Here is a 14,368-nt window from a genome sequence, read left to right as displayed (position 1 = left end):
CTATGTTAAAAAGTAAATACGTGCTTTCATTCATAGATGCACATATTTTCAATTTACAAACTAAAGTTATTTTTTATTCTTCCCATCGTATCTGAGCAACTTTGGTATTGCAAATAGAAACATTCCGAAGAATTAGAAAATTAAAGTTCCGCTTCTTATGATTATTTGTTAGTTAGCTCGGTGGCATCTGGCAACTCTGGTTAGAGATGTAATGACTATTACTCTGAGGGGTAAAAGCACATGCCTTCAAGTTCGTGTGAGAGGCACACTTTCAGAAAGTGTACAAGAACACACGAATGGCCATCATAAGTGGCACTGGCCAACGCTCCCGGCATCCCACATACAGATATGACCAAGGAGGTGGATGGGGGAAGCTAATGCTGCCGTAGCGCAGTTGCTAAAAGTATCGCACGCAGAACATTTAGGTTGCAAGTTTGGTCCCCACCAGCGGTGAATTGCTTCCTTGTACCTATTCCTTTTCGGACATTTGATAAGTACTAATATCAATTAAGTACTACAAATAACACCCCCTACACCTTTCTTGGCATAATTAGACTGTGCCCAATGAAGAAAGAGGCTTCTCAATTCAATCCTCCTTTGGGCTGTTGATTTAACCGTCGCAGCTGGGATCGAACCCGCGCCTTTTGGATCAGCAGCACTGAGCCACCATGACGAGCTCGATTAATGTTACCAACAAGTTTATAAGCAAACTGAACCACTCCTTGGTTACAGGAGTGTCAACAGCATTTGTAACCAGCAATACCCTAATATGTTTCAAAAAACGCTGGCACTGCCCAGGAGTACACGGACAGTTTTGTATTTTGTGCCCATCGAAATGCAGCTGCTAGACTCACAGCCAGGTCCGTAGTGTGACGTCACAGCCACATACATACAGCAGTGTGTAGCCACTAAAGCACTGATGGTTTTACAGCCCCGCATGGTTCATTCGATACAGCAACGAATTCAGCATCTTCATCTCAGCGTAGAATCTATTGAAGCTTAGCCCGATCTTCTCCATCTCGAAACGAGTCTGTTTAGCACTCGTTTAAAAATGTATCGATCATGCAGTTGCAATAACAGCTACACTGTAGAGGCCACTTGCTCCAGCTAAATCTTCATAAGCATCGCTACAAGCACGAAGGATAGTCACCACTTCCCTGAAACATGGTTTCTTTTTTAGGCATCGGGACAATTTTGCGATGAGACAGCCACTGGATCATTATTCATTAATGATTTACACTGAAATTGCATGCTATTTTTTAACTATTATTACTTCAATTCATAACTGCAGCCACATATGACTGCCCGTCTCTTACCGCTAGCATGAGTTTCAGAGAAGTCTGGTTTTTAAAGAAAATTCATTTTAATCGTGTACATGCCAAATTAGTCGAATTACTGTAAGAGCATAAGTTTTTAGTTAAACCTGCTAATGATGGATACGCTTAGAACGAGGCAATGTAGAAAAGTTGGGTAAGTAAGCCTCAAGAATACCACCAATGAGATTTGAACAGGAACGTAATAAATATACTTCATAAATACATCTAGGCATGCCCTCACAAGCGTGAACATAATAGAACCTCGCTTGTAAATTGGCAAGCAAGCACGGCTTTTAGAGCATTAAAAAGTGGGATTGATGTGTTGTTAAATGCATACAACGCTTCCCCAACTAAAGTAATTAGCTATTTTGTTGAGAAAAACCTGTTCATTTCGACATATCACCAATAACTCCCCCACAACGAAGTTAACACAGCTCTTCAAAGTGGTGGGCTTCTGCTCTAACGCACAGAGCTTTAAAATTTTGCACGTAGGCTTTGGGCACGCACGCTATTTTCGAAAAATTACGTGCGTACCCTCGTAATTAGCGTATGACGCATGCGCATTGGCAACAAACGCGAAGCTCTGGGTACCCATATCGTACGGGAGCACGGTAACGATTCAGAAAAATGTCGATGCCGGCTTCAATTCAAGCAGCCCATTCGCTTACACTCACCGCAAGTCATTGTATTTACCACCAAAGCTCTTCATAAAGTAACGACCCTATGAGCCCGTAAAAAAAAATCACCTATCGTAGCCGGTCAAATGTGCCGGCTCGACTTAGCGGCGATATGCAAAATACGGAGGCTGAAACTTGAGAGGCGTCAGCGAAATGCAAACGACACGCAACTCACCTCACGTTCAATCTCTTTCTCCTGGGCGAGTATCGCTTCATCGTGATTGATGTCTGAAACAAAGAAGAAAAATACGCGAGTTGTCAAAATTTGGGTGCACGACCGCGTTCACTTCGAAACGTAACGCTCGCTTTTCCACGGAAATCGCAACGCGCGAAGGAAGGATATCTCGGTTCCGATAAAAAACGAGTCCACGGGATATCAATCGTGCGAGAACCGCATCAAAGACAAATATCGCTTCGCAGCGAACGACAACAAACAAATACTCTCCCCTCCCCCGCTACCTCCATCCATCTCGTCAAATGGAAGCGCAAGGATTCAGGCTTAGGAAAGCCGATACAATGGACGACCAAACGCTAGGAGCTGCGTTCGGCGTCCATCTAGCGCTAAGGGCATTTGAACTGGGAAGCGACACACTGACAGAGACGGTAATGGCCAGTTTCAACGTACCCGATATCGCGTTATTCGAGGGCGATTTTGGTGCGTCCTGCCGCACATCGTCAGCCATGTTTACGTTTGAAGGATTCATTTTCGAGTGGCTACTAGCCACCATATGGCTACATACGCGCCGGCTGGTGTCGTTTCATTTCGGATTTGCGCGCGCGAGCTCTTTTTTGAAAAAAAGAAGTGCTGCCGGATAGGTGAATTGACGAGGCTTTAACGCCAGAAGGCTTGCATGCGTGAGAGCTTCGTCGAGGTATTTTTGTACAATTATAAAATTGGTATGAATTCAAAGTGCCAGTTGATAACAGCTGTTGCCGCTCGTTAGCGGGCGCGCTCGCTAATGAACGCGTGTCATAAAGGCACACGTCACTTATACTGAAAACATGCAACTGTACGATCAACTTAACGAATATGTTTAACGGCCGGCGAGCAAGAGGTGGTGTACAAGCCAAGCTATTTGGTTCAAACTCCAACCCAACGGCGGTTTCCTCCCAGTGGAAACTACAAATCTCAAAGGCTATACTTTAGAGAAAAAGTACGTCATGGCCGCCATGTTTAGGCACATCAAACCAACGTTTTCCGCAAATGTTCAAGCAAGTTTTTCGTAAAGTGGTGGAGTGCATTGCGAGAGATTAGCTTTTAACCTTATACAATTGTTTATGCTATCTATGCGCTACAAAAGTGGCCGTTTCAGTACTAATGTAACGTTTGCGTTGTCTTAAAGCAGGCCTTCAAGATCTAAAAACACAACCGGTGTCTGTTGCTCTCGTCTACCGCTCCAATTTTTTAGTGGCGCCGCTAAACACTACTCTTCGTGTCAAGTATTGTCATTTGGCTGTTTCTAATCAGTTCTAGACAGATGAGCCGAGGGAATCCTCGTAAACAAAACACGCGTGGTCGGAGGAAAGCTCAACTTCGCACGAGGCTTTGTTTGCTTTGGTGAAATATGTGAGCGAGCTTATGTGGTGACAGCTCTCGATGTTGACGCAGATCCGTGCCCGTCTTCCCCGTCTTCGTGACAGAACGGTTGCCGTTGGAGGCTTGCGCCAAAATGCGACCTCGATTTCGGAAACAAAATGCGACCTCGAGACGAAAAACGCGCGCCGCTTCAACCCCATCGGAGTGCAGATGCTGTCGCCGGCGCTACACCGTCAAGTCTTCGGCGACGTTTCCGACAAGCTCGACCGCGAAGCGGTCCAGAGGAGCGTGCAACACTTGAAAGAACAAAAGCTGTGGGGCCACACAACGACGCCACTACCCGAAGTCGACTTTGAGCTCCCGCCTTTGCTGGGCTCCGACCTCGACGAGCACTTCTTGGAGCTCGGCCGCCGGTATTCCAAGGACTACAGGCTAGCCGCGGATGTACTCGGTTCGAATCCCTTGCCACGCCAGCCGCCGCGCTGGAGCTTCGCGCCGGGGTGGACCAAGTACTCGAACGACGGCAAACACGCCGTTGCAGTCGACTACCCCTACGAGACGTCGCTAGTCTTCGACGTCGAGGTGTGCATGAGGGAGGGGCACTTTCCAACGCTCGCGACTGCCGCGTCGGGCGACTGCTGGTACTCCTGGTGCAGCCCGCAGCTGGTCGGCGAGCGGTTCAGGTGGAAAGAGCGCGTCAGGCTGAGTGACTTGATACCGCTGGAGCGGACCACTGGCCTGGAGAAGTCGCCGGCGCGTGTAATCGTCGGCCACAACGTCGGATTCGACCGGTCTTTCGTCCGGGAGCAGTACGCGATCGAGGGAAGTCGCCTGAGATTCTTGGACACCCTGTCGCTTCACATGTGCGTGTCGGGTCTGACGAGTTTCCAGAGGGCTCTATCCATGGCCAGCAAGTCGTCGGAGACGGCCGCGCGAGGACCTCCCGTCGAACTCTGGCAGGACCTGAGCTCCCTCAACAACCTTGCCGACGTCTACAAGCTCTACTCCGGGGGACGCGAACTCAAAAAGGAGGCCAGGGACACATTCGTCAACGGCACCCTCCAGGACGTCGCCGAAGACTTCCAGGAGCTAATGACGTACTGCGCCAACGACGTCGTCGCCACCCACCTGGTACTGGGCAAGCTCCTCCCGCTGTACTTCGAGCGCTTCCCGCACCCCGTGTCGTTTGCCGGCATGTTGGAGATGTCGACAGCGTACCTTCCGGTGAACCAGAACTGGGAGCGCTACCTTAAGGAGGCCGACTCAGTCTACGAGGACTACCAGCAGGAGCTGAAGCAGATGCTTACGAGTATTGCCAACAGTGCTTGCCGTCTGTTGCACGGCGAAGCGTACAAGAAAGACCCGTGGCTCTGGGATCTTGACTGGACAGTTCAAAGCATCAGGATCAAGAAGGCACCCACCGCTTCTGAGGTTACTTCAAAGAGCACGAAGGGGACCAAGGCATCCTCGAAAAGCGATTAGCTCGTGCAAGCGAGGCGGAAGCGGGCAATGGAGCCAGTTGCGAGACAGTAGTTTCACCGAATTCAGCCAACAGTTCGCAAAAGCTTATGGAAGGATCCCTGGACCATAACAGCCCTGTTCCTACCGAAAAGGAATTGTTGATGCAGGTTCAGCACATCTTCGATACTTCCAAGCTGTTGTACAAGGTGCAGCCATTCATGCCGGGCTACCCTGCCTGGTATCGTGACTTCTGCTCAAAGCCTCCTGCGAAACCTGAGGACAATCCAGATTGGGCACCCGGGCCCTACCTAATAAGCACCCAAATGCGCTCTGTGCCAAAACTGCTTAGGCTGAAGTGGGACGGCTATCCAGTACACTACGATGAGAAGCATGGTTGGGGCTACTTGGTCCCAAATGTTGAGAGCGACGGGACGGTAAGCATTTCTGCAGCTGTTGAGGAAGAAGCGGAACAAGGTGCAAAAAAGCCAAAGTTTCCTCTTGCAGAATTTCTGAAAGTTTGCGGTTACCAGAGGTGCCCTGTAGAGAATAGTGACACCGATGCGATGTGGCAGAAGCTAGAACGGATTCCAGAAGAAGGGGCGAGAGAGCTGTGGCAGAAAATTCTGGGAGAGAAAACTGATTCTCCTCGACTGGAGGAAAATGCCGATACAGACATCGGCATTGAAGGGTGCAGCTTCTTTAGACTCCCGCACAAGGATGGCCCCCACAAGAGAGTTGGAAACCCACTTGCGAAAGACTTTCTACCAAAGATCACTGACGGAACCTTGCAGTCTAGCGACAACCCAGAAGCCAACCAGGTGTTGTCACTCAGCAAGATGATTTCGTATTGGAAGAATGCCCGCGACCGCATCATGGGACAAATGGTGGTGTGGTTCGACAGTGATGAACTGCCGGAACATTCGAAGCCAACGAGCGTACTGACAACGGTGTCATCCTGCCACGGATCATTCCGGCCGGTACAGTCACGCGAAGAGGTGTCGAGACAACCTGGCTGACAGCCAGCAATGCTTACAAAGACCGTGTGGGGTAGTGAGCTCAAGTGCATGATTCAGGCTCCAAGGGCTATCATGTCGGGGTGCTGATGTAGACTCCCAGGAGCTCTGGATTGCTGCCATATTCGCCGATGCTCACTTTGCAGGCATGCACGGCTGTACGGCCTTTGGTTGGATGACCCTGCAGGGAAACAAGGCAGCCGGTACAGATATGCACAGCCGGATTGCGCAGTCTGTTGGTATCAGTCGAGACCAGGCCAAGATCATCAATTACGCCCGCATTTACGGCGCGGGGCTGCCATTCGCGCAACGCCTCTTCATGCAGTTCAATCACAGACTGAGCTCGCAGGAGGCTGCCTCCAAGGCTAAGATGATGTACGCCCAGACGAAGGGTGTCAGGGTGCATGGTGGAGAAAACGTCGGCAGACAAAACGTACGTGTCCAAGGCGCCCGCAAGGTTTGGTCTGGAGGAAGCGAGTCGCACATGTTCAACAAGCTCGAAGAGATCGCCAATTCAAAAGTTCCAAGGACTCCAGTTCTGGGTTGCTGCATCAGCCGTGCCTTGGAGCCGGCCGCCGTGAACACGAACTTCTTCAACAGCCGCATCAACTGGGTCGTGCAGAGCTCGGCGGTGGACTACCTTCACCTCATGCTGGTCACCATGAGGTGGCTCATGGAGGACTTTGCGATTCGTGGTCGCTTCGCCGTCAGCATCCACGATGAGGTGCGCTTCTTGGTTGCCTCAGAGGACAGGTACAGGGCTGCTCTCGCGCTGCAGGTGACCAATCTGCTCACGCGCGCCTTCTTTGCCTGGAGATTGGGAATGCGAGATCTCCCACAGAGCGTGGCTTTCTTCAGCAGTGTTGAAGTTGATACGGTGCTTCGAAAAGAGGTGGACATGGACTGCGTGACGCCGTCGAACCCTCAGGGATTGAAAGAAGGCTACGGCATACCTCCCGGCGAAGCGTTGGACATTTACGCCGTGCTCGAAAAGACAAAAGGGGGCCGCTTGTCCCCCGAGGCTGAGTCAGCCTAATCATGTTTCATGTCTAAAAGCTATGTTTCACATTATTTAGTTTTCATTTCTAAAAACCTAGTCCATTTTCACATTAGTAAAGTATGCATTCATGTCTTCATAATAGACTACCGTCATGCTTCAACTCGATTAAATAGTAATTTTTGAAGCCTCGGCATTTCTTATGTTGCTACCTACGTATAGTTGTGGCCTGGCTACATCGTGTGATGCCACTATGATGTAGCCAGGGCTGCCAGGCCATAACTATATGGTGTGATGGCACAGTGTCTGAGTTCCAAATTAACTGTTGCATTTAGTTCGTCTTCTCGGTGCCTTTCTTATCATTCAGACTTGTCTTCTGAAACTGCAAGGCTCTCGCCACATCAAACAATAATCAGTGTATGTCTCCACAACTGCATCTAAGTTTGATTGTACACCACGTGCATGACTAAATTGGATGGTATTAGTGTCCAACATTGGTCTCGTTCATGTAGAAGTGTCTAGAAAAATCAAATACATGCCAAGAATGCTTGCACTCTTGCAAAGTTAAAGCTTGCTATGCCTACGGTCATTGTAGCTTCAAAACAAATGCCAAGATAGGATGAGGATTACAAGCGTTTGGGTTGCAAGGAATTGCATTCTTTAATGTGGGTTGTCTACTGGTTTCATTGTACCATCACGTTAAGTACTTTCAGCTGAATGTTTGTGCATTATGTTGAAATTGCAAATGCATTTTGCTAAAAGCAGACTACAACCTAAACAAATGTCACAACGTGCCTGCTAGTGCCGTGGTGGAAATTGCAGCGTGACTGTAGCTCTGTCAGACAAGGCTAGCTGTAGCTGTAGGCATATTTTGAAACCTTACTAAGGTTTCAAAACATGACGAAGCACTCTTTGAGAATGTGATGAAGCATGTTTTCTGTGGCCCGGACCTAGTCCCACAGTCTTTGTTGCACTTCGTTTAATTGTATATTTAGTTATATTAGATTAGCCAACCTTAAGAAAAATTGCAAGGCACAATTACCTGTGAGATAGTTGTGGAGCATTCCTTACATGATCACTCTTTCTGGTGTGTATCTGACCATTTTCTGTGGTGGAATTTATTTACCAAGATAATTTCGAATAAGAGAAACACTTCAGCCAACCCCGAGAGAAGCTGGTTCCAGGAATCACGGGCGTAGGCAGAAATTTTTTTCGGGGAGGGGGGGGGGGGGTTCAACTATACTTTATGTATGTTCGTGCGTGCGTTTGCATGTGTGCGTGTATATATACGCAAGCAAAACTGAAAAATTTCGGGGGGGGGGGGGTTGAACCACCCCTTGGCTACACTCTGCCAGGAATGAATACACTACAACGAATGGCAGTCGTGTGGCCAACCACGACAGCTCCCTACGGAACAACCGCGAAAAAAAAAAACAAAGAAATGTGAGATCGAACAAGTCACCCCATTAATTCTGGTGTGCTAACTCTTAACTCTATGTGATGTGGTACCAGCTTATTACTGCAGTAAACCACCGCTATGGTGGCTAGAGACCACCGCGACGAAAGCGCATTGCTGGCACAAATCGCGCGGCTATCGTTATTATCATCATCATCCAGTCGCTAACGGCGAGATACGGTTTAGAATACAGTTAGTCGGGGACGTAGAGGATCTTTTTCTTTTTTTCTGCAGAAGTGCGACCCTCCCTTGTATGTGCGTTTGTGTTCGCATGTGCGAATTTGCTAGAACCCGCGAACGTACCCTCCGCCTGTGCGCCAGATACAAGTATCACGGCCGCTGGATGCAAGCATCGAGGCAGGGCATGCACACGAGCAAGCTGACCACTTTGGACTGGGAAAATTTTCTGGCACTATTCCCGCGTGTAGCCTTTGCCACGCAACTGGGCCTGTGGCGCAACGGATAACGCGTCTGACTACGGATCAGAAGATTCCAGGTTCGAATCCTGGCAGGCTCGTGCTTCTTTTTTTTTCCTTTTCTTTTTGAAGTTTTTTCCCATTTTTTTTCCTTATTGATTGGGGGAGGACGTAGGAGGAGTCCGGATGTCCTGAAGACGACCTATCGGATTCTATGAGCTTACACCCCGCTTGCCATAAGCTGAACACCAACCCCCCCACGGAAAAATCCTACATCCCTACCTAGATACGTGGAAGCCAGGTTGTCACCCTTGCGCCTGGCGAGCTGGCGGGAACCTCCAACAGTTACATTTAGCCAATATAGCCCAACGTTTTTAGATTCTAAAAACGTTGATTTAGCCACCGCGGATAAAGACTACGGTAACGGAACTGTGACGTCATTTTTATTGCGCCAAAATATTGCCGTTGGCGCGTTGTGTCGGTTGCTCACGCTTAAGTTTAACGTGCCTGAAATAAGGGTAGGGGGTTACACTGCTCTTGTCAGTTGTACTTCCAAAGCAAACAAATCCATCAACAAACAATTCGTCTCTTGCTTCAAACAATCCATCTAAACTTCGCGCGCGAACGAGTACTGGCGCCATCTTTTCGACAAAACCAGCAACTGTACAGCAGTAACTACGGCACTGGTCACTGGTGGCACTGAATAAATTACCTGAAGGGTAGGCTTGTGCGAATATTCGAGCACTTCGAATATTCGAACGAATAATATAGTATTCGAATTCGCTTCGATTCGAATTTAAATTATTGAAAATTTCGAAGTATTCGAAAGGAACGAATAGGTGTATATTAATCCGCTTGTAACTCCCCTGTAAAGGTGGTTTCACTGCAGTGCAGTGGTGCTATACCGTGAAAACACCTTAAAAAAAATCCGCAGTGTTCGTTTGTAATCTCCTGTAAAGGTGGTTTCACTGCAGTGGAGGAGTGCTATACCGTGAAACATCTTTCCAAGAAAAATCCGCACTGCCGCAAAGCCCCACTTCAAGGTTAAATGAACGTATTACCCTCACATCGATTCATCATTTTTTACTTGTTGTACCAGCTTATATGCTCCAAGTGTAGTAAATTTTAAAATGTAACATACTTTGCAGGTTATCACTTGCATTGAGATGAACCTTTGCACCCCCTGATGGGGAACCCTGCGCACGCCTATGCGTGTGCGTGTGATTTAGCTTCAGCCCTGGTGTCATAAATTTAATATAAGCATGCATCTTACAGTAACAAATTGGGCACATTGCATTTCCAACGAACCAAACGTACCCGCCGTTTTCCTTTCTTTCTTTCTTTCTTTCTTTCTTCTTTCGTTCTTTCTTCTTATGTCTTTCTTTCTTTCTTTCTTCTTTCTTTCTTTCTTTCTTTCTTTCTTTCTTTCTTTTCTTCTTTCTTCTTCTTTCTTTTTTCTTTCTTTCTTCTTTCTTTTCTTTCTTTCAATGTAGAACCTTTCAAGCGGTCCTTGAGTTCAATTGCTCCAAGCCGCAGACATTATTTGCGCGAGGCATCTAAACACACAATTAATAAATCATTAAAATTTCAACACGCCCTCAATAACGAAATGAAATGCGGGCTGCTAAAGTATGCCCCCGTATGTGAAGGGACGGAAGTGGCGCACCCCTGCCAATTCCTCAAACCTTCAATAGCCATCGGCATCCCTCCGTAACTATCGCATCTGCATCATTCTATCGTTCCCTTGTGGACTTTATCTGGGTACACGAATTTGTCCCTGTGGCTCGGCCATGCTTACGTATTAGGGTAACCTTTCAAAATGCAAAATAAAAATCGAACGGAACGATGATCCGCTATAAATGTAACTGAAACAGCGGCGGAATCGTCGCGCTAGTTTGATGGTGGATATATCGAAATATAAATCTATGAGATTACAGGCTCTACAAGGCTTGTCCAGTGGAAAAGCGGCCGCAGAAGACGACATAACAACCGATTAGGAGGTTTCGCACCTAAACGAAAATCTGCACATTATGCCTTAGAACTTTCGGTGTAACATCGATGTGAAAAAAAAAAAAAAACGCCAATACTTTACTAATGCACAAAGAAAAAGCGTGAAAGACTTTAAGAACTACAGACCGATCAGGCTTCTTTCAGCATTGTATACAAAATATTCAAGAAATTATAACCTCGAAAAGAACCACACGCTTCAAAGTCAAAAAGTCAAAGTTTATTTCACCAGAAAATTCTGGATAGTCTTCAGGGCTAAAAGCTGCTCTAGGCAGCTTGACTTGGTCCGTGAAGACCCTTACATTGGCAGCATATGACGTTTACAGTACAAATGGGCATGTATGATCATACTTAAACATACATGAGTAATACTGTAAGAGTTGCATTTAGGATTACATCAAGCAATAGCATACAGAGAGTCGCAGTAAAATATGCACTCCTTATAATCCGCCTAGAGAGCAAGCTGGATTCAGGAAAGGGCACTCGGCCATGGATTACCTTTGTGCAATTAATAAAATAATGGAAAAATCTCTCGAATTCAGGAAATCCCTTTGTATGACATTCATATATATGTTGCGAAAATGCATTCGACTCGTTAGAGATACCAGCAGTGGGCAGGCGTTGCGTCAGCAAGACCTCGCAGTACGCGAAACATCCGTGAATACCATAGCCAATATATACAGACTCCACCGTAGCTATACTCTCTTATCCTCAAGAAAGGCAGGAAAATCCCGATCGAGAAAGCAGTCCGAGTGGGAAATACGATCTCTCACATTGTTAGTCACTGCATATTTAGACGGGGTATTTCAATGACTGGATTGCTAAGACACCGACGAATATCTCAGCAATTTACGGTTGCCGGATGATATCGTATACTACTCAGCAACGACGGCGACGAATCGGGGAAAAATTAAATGAAAACCTAAGCAGAGCTGAAGATGAATATGCAGCAGACAGAGATAATACTATAGGCCGTCCGGCGATAGCGCGAGAGTTCGTATAGACAACCGCGGACCCTTCACTCAGTAGAAGAGTACGTATATCTAGGTCAAATACTAACATTCAAGCCCCACCCATGAAAAGAAAATTCACCAAATAATAAGAATGGGCAGATGCTCGTACGGTAGACTTTCTCGACTCATGATCGGCGACTTAGCATCACTAAAGTGGAAAATGAACAACCATTGTACTTTGTCGGTTTTAACATACGGGGTAGAAACCTAAAGAACAACAAAGCTCGAAATGTTAAGGACCATGTATCGTGCTATGGAACGAAAAAAATCCACGCACAGCCAAAAAGTGAATGATGATGAGTGACCGAAGCACTGGGGGTCGTTCGGTAACCGTCAATCTCCCGTGACACTGCCGACTCGCGCATGTAAATGAGTGACAACGCGTGTGTACAGTTATATACAATGTGCTTTATTGGTGATAACTCGTATGTCGTGTTTAGTTGTGGATTCCGTTTTGCCTTCATTGTTACTGCTTTGTGGTCCGTGAAATGTAGAGCCAATGGTTCTTCGATCGGATCTATAGCCTGAAGTTGGCAAAGACGAGGTCGCGCGGCGCCGCGCCCGAGAACGCTCTATTTTGGGACCATGTGCGCGCTACGCGCGCTCTGTCGACGGTTTTGCGCATGTTGTCACCTGTTAATCAATGCGCTTCTTTTGGAGCAGGTTTCGAGTGGCGCAGCGCCGAGTACGGTCTATTTTTAAACCATATGCGCGCTATGCTCGCTCTGTATACGCGGTATACGCACAGCTGTTTTGCACCTGCGCTTCGACTGTAGACTACGGCGGACGGACGAACATTGTGAAGTCTTAAGGTGCTTCGCCCCTAAAATGATGGGCGTAATTCAAAGAGATATAGGAAGACAGCAGAGCATATCTGAGAACAGACCGGCGTATCCGATATCCTATAGTATACACATTGAGAGAAAACGTTTGTGTCACGCCATATGAGAACGGATAACCGATAGTCAGTTAGAGCGTCGGAATAGGTACTATATAGGAGATGGGAAGAACAACTTTATTTATGCTTGCATTGCGCTGGCTTCTGCTGCTCGCCGGGCCTGGTCGAGAGTTGCCAGCTGGCTTTCCAAGTCAAACGCAGCCGAGGACGGCACAGGGCTAGCTGAAGCCATGAAATTAGACATTTTCAGGCATAAAATGCAATCAGCTCGTCATACAGTGGGCATAAGAAAGGCTCATAATTATGATGGTGGTGATGATGATATCGAAATCGGCACTTCCCTCAGATTTCATTCCTAGCGGATACACTTTGAAAATTCGCAAGTTTTATTTCGTCAATTGCAATATGTACCGCGAAATAAAGTTTAAGAAGTTGAGTATCAGCAAACACACACAGGGTCCCTATGCATTAGCCCAGGGGTCTCAAACACGCGGCCTGCGATCCTCTCTCTAGCGGCCCGGCCCGCACATGACCATCCTCGTCGAATATATTTTTTTTATTATTTTCTTGGTACATATGTTCACGCGCTACACAGACGTCGCTGGTCTGAAGCATTCTTGTTTGCTTTTTTTTCGTGAGTCACCCCGTGAAGTCGCCATGTGTTGAAACATAACCGTGGAACACAACCTCAATATTTCATAACCGGCGTCCAGATTTCACTCATTCTGGAGATCAGAGTCGATATGTTCCTCGAAGCGTGACATCTAATCCCCTTCAGAAATGACCCATACATGAGATGTGGCAAAGGCCTTCTTTCAAATAGCTGATACGTTAGCTGATATTTTGTTCGAAAAAAAAGTTTACAATAGACGAACATTAATCATAATTGTGACAGAACAGTATAAAACACCTACAAGCACGAACCCTTTATACTAGTCGGCGACTTCAACGCAAACAATATGGACCTTAAGACCTAGCTTTGTCGTCGACCCTCACTGTCCGCTGTCACGGTATATAGAAAACCTTTGCTATAGTCGAAACATATATGTGTGTATGTGAATCACAAAGAATGTTTGCAATAGACGAGCATCAATCATAATTGTGACAGAACAGTATAAAACACCTACAAGCACAAACCCTTTATACTAGTCGGCGACTTCAACGCAAACAATATGGAGCTTAAGACCTAGCTTTGTCGTCGACCCTCACTGTCCGCTGGCACGGTATATAGAAAACCTTTGCTATAGTCGAAACACATTGTGTGTATGTGAATCACAAAGAATGTTTGCAATAGACGAACATCAATCATAAATGTGACAGAACAGTATAAAACACCTACAAGCACAAACCCTTTATACTAGTCGGCGACTTCAACGCAAACAATATGGACCTTAAGACCTAGCTTTGTCGTCGACCCTCACTGTCCGCTGTCACGGTATATAGAAAACCTTTGCTATAGTCGAAACATATATGTGTGTATGTGAATCACAAAGAATGTTTGCAATAGACGAACATCAATCATAATTGTGACAGAACAGTATAAAAACACCTACAAGCACAAACCTGTATACTAGTCG

At 46.8% G+C, this 14,368-nt stretch overlaps 2 protein-coding genes, 1 non-coding gene and 1 pseudogene across 6 annotated transcripts in view; 2 read left to right on the top strand and 2 right to left on the bottom strand.

Moving 5' to 3' along the window:
* The window catches only part of LOC119375512 (ubiquitin thioesterase OTUB1-like), a 60,882-nt gene extending 58,177 nt beyond the window's left edge, over positions 1-2,705 (bottom strand). The window contains 2 exon segments of the mRNA XM_049420347.1: positions 2,169-2,221; positions 2,619-2,705. Of these exon segments, the coding sequence (XP_049276304.1) occupies positions 2,169-2,221; positions 2,619-2,697 (132 nt within the window). The 5' untranslated portion in view covers positions 2,698-2,705.
* LOC119374803 (uncharacterized) overlaps positions 1-14,368 on the bottom strand; it is a 122,248-nt gene that overhangs the window by 91,169 nt on the left and 16,711 nt on the right. The window lies entirely within an intron of this gene.
* LOC119375511 (DNA polymerase subunit gamma-1-like) lies at positions 3,477-7,112 on the top strand (annotated as a pseudogene).
* On the top strand, positions 8,902-8,974 carry Trnar-acg (transfer RNA arginine (anticodon ACG)). Its single transcript has one exon. It is a non-coding gene; the product is annotated as a tRNA-Arg (tRNA).

Source organism: Rhipicephalus sanguineus, chromosome 11 (genome assembly GCF_013339695.2).
Source record: "Rhipicephalus sanguineus isolate Rsan-2018 chromosome 11, BIME_Rsan_1.4, whole genome shotgun sequence".
NCBI lineage: Eukaryota > Metazoa > Arthropoda > Arachnida > Ixodida > Ixodidae > Rhipicephalus > Rhipicephalus sanguineus.
This window is presented reverse-complemented; position numbering and strand designations above follow the sequence as displayed.